Genomic DNA, 5,970 nt, shown 5'->3' with positions numbered 1-5,970 from the left:
AATTTTATAGCACTGGCAAATCGCCGTAGATTGCCGGCAGATTGCCGTTACGTAATAGTAAAGTGCGGTTATATAACCGGAGGATTATATATAACTTTAAGCGGTGCTTCTATTCTTCCCCTTTCCTTTCTTTAGCTTTAGATCCTCGTTTATAGACAATCCAATTATATAGGCCTACGCGTCTCTTTTGCCGTGTCCGTGCCTTAATTAACTAAGTTGCTAATATAAAGAAGTGTAGGGAAGCGTAGCATGCGCTATATAATAACGAAGCGCTAGCGGACTTTTACTTTATTTTAGGTTAGGAACCTTACTACTTCCTCTTAAATAGGGAAGTGGTATTAGCTGGCTTAAATCCCTAGTAGATAAGGTTTGTCCTAATAGGTAGAAAGTAGCAGTTTCCCCTAGTTAGGTTATATATCTAGGCATCTAAAGAGCTAGCAGCTATACAGCTATAGGTAGATTTAGTAAATATTACGGCGGTAGTAGCGTACGTCGGCTAAAGGAAACTTATAATTATATTAGTATATATCCTAGATAGATATTTAAGGAGAACTAAAGAGGAGAATCTAGAGGAGCTCTCTAGTAGGCTAGAGATAATTAATAGTCTAATCTAGGGTAAACTATTGCGCGACCTATATACCAAGGTAGTGATTATAGGCGACTTTAATTGGCATAATCCGCTATAGAGAGGAAGTTATATTAGTACTATATTAACGTAGGAAGAAAGCGCGCTAATTATTAACTTTATAGCGGACTAGTTACTCTAGAGCCTACTTCTAGTAGGAGTACTTATATTTAAGAGCGACGCGGGGCAAATATTAATAATTAACCTTATACTTGCAACCCTAGGCCTAATAAATAAACTAGTAAAGTGCGCTATTTAGGAATATAAGTATGGGTTAGACTATAGAGCTATTTATACTAGCTTTTAGGTTAATATAGACACACAGGAGAGCTAGGAAAGGCTGCTTATTAAAAATACAAACTAGGATAAGATTTAAAAAGACGTAGGGCGTTAGAAAGAGATGGGATTCCCTATAAAAGATATAGATGAAATAGTTAACTACCTTAATAGGTAGGTTAATAAAGCCCTTAAAGTACACTGCTAGAGGGTTAAGCTATTACTATATATAAAAAGATGGTGGAACGAAGACCTTATAACGCTAAGGAAGTTATATATATACTAAAGGAATAGGAATAGTGCGATATAGAGGTAAAAAAGGGATAACCTTAAGCTATATAATATCGTAGTAAGAGTAAAGAAGCTCTTTTATAGGACTATTCAGTAATATAGGAAGCTTTATTAGGACGAATTCCTTAGTAATAGTAATAATATATAAAAAGCGTTAAAATACCTTAATCTATAGGCTATATCCGCGTTTACTAAAACACCGCTAATTAAAAAGAATAGAGGATAGGGAGAGGTTATTACAAAAAACTATAATATTATAAAAGAACTACTCTAGGTATTCTTTCCAGTCCTACTATTATATAAATAAGAGGAGGAAGCTATAACTAGCTATAACTAATTACTATAGGAGCCTATTGCTAAATATAAGGTTAAGGCGGCTATATTTAGGGCTAGCCTAAATAAGGCTCCTAGAAGGGACGGCCTACTAGCTAGGGTATAGTAAGAGCTATAGCCTATACTAAGCGGTAAGATTACTACTCTCTCTACCAAATTATTTAAAATAGGAAAAGTACTATAGGAATAAAAGGTAGTAAAGATTATACTACTATAGAAGAGTAAGGGGACTATATAGTAGCAAACAACTATAGGCCAATCTTCCTCCTCCTAACGCTAGAAAAGCACTTAAATTACTAGTAGCGGAGAGGATAGTATACCTAGTAGAGGAACATAGCCTACTACCTAAGATATACTTTAGAGCTAGGAAGCAAAGGTTAATAATATATACGCTGTTTGTTATGGAAGTAGGCACGAGCTAGAATATAATGTACTAAACAGGGTAGTAATTAAAGAAGGCTACGTACGCGTAACTATGCGTAGTTAATACAAAGACATTTGGATAAAGAAGAAGGTTCTTTATATGCTAGGTTGGGTATAAATAGGGGTTATAGGGGAACGTGCGTAGGTGTCTTGGGACAAACGTAAGTACAGGTTAAAAACGTTAAAATGCGTAGGGACGTAAGAGCGTGTAAGTCCCATAATAGTACCCCCCCCTTACTTCCGAGCTCCTATAAGGCATGTTATATTATATATACTAAAAAAAAACCCAATATAGGAAAAAAAAATTCGTTAGCCTTCTCCGCCCTTTTACGTCCTCTATTATATAGGCTCCTCCAGTTTAATCCTTCTATGTTTAATTATTAGGCCACTAACTTGTTAGGCCCAAAGCATAGCCTAGCTTTTGTCGCCAGCTATACTCCTATCCTTACCGCTTAGAGACGTATTACTAAAGCTTATATAATCCCTTTCTCGCTTCTAGCAGCTCTACAGCCTTCCCTTCCTATACTCTAGGTCCCCCTAAAAAATTACCCTAATTTTTGGTCTAAAATAGGCGTTTTAGGCAGTATTTATCGGCCTAAACGGTAGTATAGTATAGTGTTCGTGGTTATGGTAAGGTATATTCTTAGCAGGTTTTTGTTAATGCGGTGCAGTATTTGTATTGTAGGTAGGTTTTTGTCAGTAGCAGTACGGTGCTAGCGTTAGGTTTAGGTTCCGTAGGCATATCAGCACGGGATCTTATTAGATTTGGGTAGCAGTATGGTACTAGCGACGTGTTTAGGTTCTGTAGGCGAATCGGCACGGAGCTTATCAGTTTATATAGTAGCAGTATAGTGCCAGCAACGGGGTCGTCTTGTAGGCATATCGGCACGAGGCTTGTCGGTTCGGGTAGGTAGCAGTATAATGCTAGCGACGGGTCGTCTCGTAGGCGTATCGGCACGAGGCTTGTCGGTTCAGGCAGCAGTACGATATAAGCGACGGGTTTGGGGGTCTAGGGAGCGAGGCTCTAGTCGTGTTCAGGTAGTAGTATGATGTAAGCGACGGGTCGTCTCGTAGGCATATCGGCACGAGGCTTGTTAGTTTAGGTAGCAGTACGATGTAAGCGACGGGGTCGTGCGGCTTAGGATAGTCTAGATATTAGATGCAAATAGCTTCGGCGGCGGCAGTATAATGCTAGCGACAGGTTCGGGCAGCTTAAGATAATTTAGGTATTAGATGCAGAGAGCTTCGGCAGCAGGTTCGGACGGTAGTAGTACGGTGCCAGCGACGGGTCGTCTCGTAGGCATATCGGCACGAGGCTAGTCGGTTCAGGTAGGTAGCAGTACAATGCCAGCGATAGGGTCGTAGGCGTATCGGCACGATGGGTTATCGGGGTCGTTTCGCAGGCGTATCGGCGTGAGGTCTTGTCGGTACGTAGGGCAGTGCGTACAGGTTGGTAGGACAGTAGTAAGATACCAGCTTCCGTATTCGTGTTTGTGTTCGTTATATAGTAGAATGCGAGCCATCAGGTTAAACCAAAGGGCAGTAACGTGCCTATTTATAATAGCAGTAGGATACAAGCTATTAAGGTCGCAGGCGTATTAGCGCGATATCTTATTAGTAGGTTATAATTCTATAGGCGTATTAGTGTGGTGTCTTATCGTCGGGTCTATATGCAAATCAGCGCGGAGACTTATTATACCAGTTTAGAACCCTAGCGTCCTAGTCTACCCGTAGCTAGCAGCTCCTATATCTACCCCGTAGGCGTAGAAAGGCATACTCCGCAACCAGTAGCCTATAGGCCCACTAGGTACGTTAAAAAGGGATCTAAATATAGTGTTATAGAAGTGGGCACGAGCTGGAATACAATGTACTAAACAGGGTAGTAATTAAAGAAGGCTACGTACGCGTAACTATGCGTAGTTAATATAAAGACATTTAAATAAAGAAGAAGGTTCTTTGTGTGCTAGGTTGGGTATAAATAGGGGTTATAGGGGAACGTGCGTAGGTGTCTCGGGACGAACGTGAGCACGGGTTAAGAACGTCAAAACGCGCAGGGATGTGAGAGCGTGTGAGTCCCGTGACACTGTTATATCTCTATAAGGACGTATTTAGAGTATAGAGAGGAAAAAGACACTATCTTTAGTATTATTTAATATTAAGGGTGCGTATAATAATATGGCTATAGAGCCGGAAATTAGAAGATTACGGCAGCGTTAAATACCTTAGATAATTATATAATGGGTATAAGACTTTTATATAAACCGTTAAGCCTATATTCTAGTTAATAGATATATATTAGAGGTATAGGCGCTTCTATAGGCGGGTCTTTTATAAGAATTAGTACTAGCCCTAATACTCTTTTTATTCTTTAATGCGGATCTAATATAAAGTATACCTAGAAATGGCAGCTCTATAGCCTTTATTAATAACTACTTGGTATAGGTTATAGGCCCTATAGCGGGGAAAAACACGTAGATTATCTAGGCCAAGATTATACTAATGCTTAAGAAATAAAAAAGGACTAGTAGAGCTTAATTTAAAGTAAAGAAAACGTTATTTATCTACCTTACTAGATATAAAGAAGCAGATAGGGATGCTACTACGCCGCTCTAATATAAAGGAAAAGGAATCCCCCTAATATAGGATATTAAAATCCTTAGGGTAATTCTTAATAAGGAGCTGCGGTTTAAGGCATACTTAGTAAATAAGGTAGACAAAGCCATTAAGGTAGCGCTAGCGTTGCGTAGATTAAAGGGACTATAGTTTAAAAGTATTAAACAGCTAGCTAAAAGCTTAGTCTTACTAGTAGTAGACTACGCGTCGCTAATATAGTACCCGCTTATAATATAAAAGCTAATATAGCTCCTTTAATAGGCGTAGAGAATTATAGTATAAGCTATTATTAGGGGGTTCCGTACCGTCGCTCTGCTAATAGTAGAAGTAGAGGCTAGCTTACTTCCTCTTAAATAAAGGCTACGTAACTAGGCTATTGCGTTCTAAGTATTAATCTATAAACTAGGTAAATTATATCCTTATTAGATAATTTAAAGGTAGAGGCTTTATAGACGGTACCGGTCGCCGCTTTAGAGGATAGTAGAGATATATATATCGGCAAAATATAGTACCCTTTCAATGGCCTCAATAGTTGGTGGTTAACGCAATTGGCGCGCAGTTAAGGTCATTTAGTAACTCGACCGACTAGCCTATATCGTGTTTTTTTGACACGTAGCCTGCGCGTAGCCTACGCGCAACCTGCGCGCAACCTACGCGCAACCTACTAGTAATCTACGCATTTAGTAACCATAATTATATTTACCTCTTTTATACTAATAGCATATTTTAAATAAATAAAAGCTATTTTAAAGCTATTTATAAGGCTAGTAAAATAAATATTATTATTTTAGATAATTTAATATAATATAGCGATGGTTTTCTTCTAACTATCTACTATACCTATTGACTTACCTACCTGCCTATATCGCCTACCTATCTACATCTACCTACCTATCTATATCGCCTACCTATCTATATCTACCTGTTTATATTTACCTACCTATCTATATCTACCTACCTATCTATATTTATTTACCCATTAGTATCTACCTACCTATTTATATCTGCTTACCTATCTATATCTACTTACCTATCTATATTTACCTGCCTGTCTATATTTACTTATCTATATCTACCTACCTATTTACATCTACCTACCCGTTAGCATCTACCTACCTATCTATATCTGCTTGCCTATTTATATCTACTTACCTATCTATATCTACCTGCCTATTTATATCTGCTTACCTATCTATATCTACCTACCTGTTTATATCTACCTACCTATTAGTATCTACCTGTTTGTGCCTACCTATCTATACTACCTTAATTCGATTAATTGATTGAATCGTTTATAGTGTTGGCTGGCTAGTCGTTGTTGTCTGGCTCTGGCGACGGTCGTCTGGTTCTAGCGACGGTCGTTTAGCTCTGGCAACGGTCGTCTGGCTAGCGACAGTTGTCTGGTTTTG

General features: G+C 38.6%; 1 protein-coding gene across 1 annotated transcript; it reads right to left on the bottom strand.

The window, feature by feature from the left end:
• Positions 1–2,675: 2,675 nt before the first annotated feature.
• Positions 2,676–3,471, bottom strand: K441DRAFT_657333 (uncharacterized protein; the record flags this gene model as incomplete). Its single annotated transcript, XM_067648162.1, has 3 exons — positions 2,676–2,872; positions 2,907–2,957; positions 3,292–3,471. The coding sequence occupies 3 exons, from the start codon at positions 3,469–3,471 to the stop codon at positions 2,777–2,779; spliced, it is 327 nt and encodes a 108-aa protein (XP_067506122.1). The 3' UTR covers positions 2,676–2,776.
• Between the last annotated feature and the right edge of the window lie 2,499 nt (positions 3,472–5,970).

This window comes from Cenococcum geophilum, assembly GCF_001692895.1.
Source record: "Cenococcum geophilum 1.58 unplaced genomic scaffold K441scaffold_13, whole genome shotgun sequence".
NCBI lineage: Eukaryota > Fungi > Ascomycota > Dothideomycetes > Gloniales > Gloniaceae > Cenococcum > Cenococcum geophilum.
This window is presented reverse-complemented; position numbering and strand designations above follow the sequence as displayed.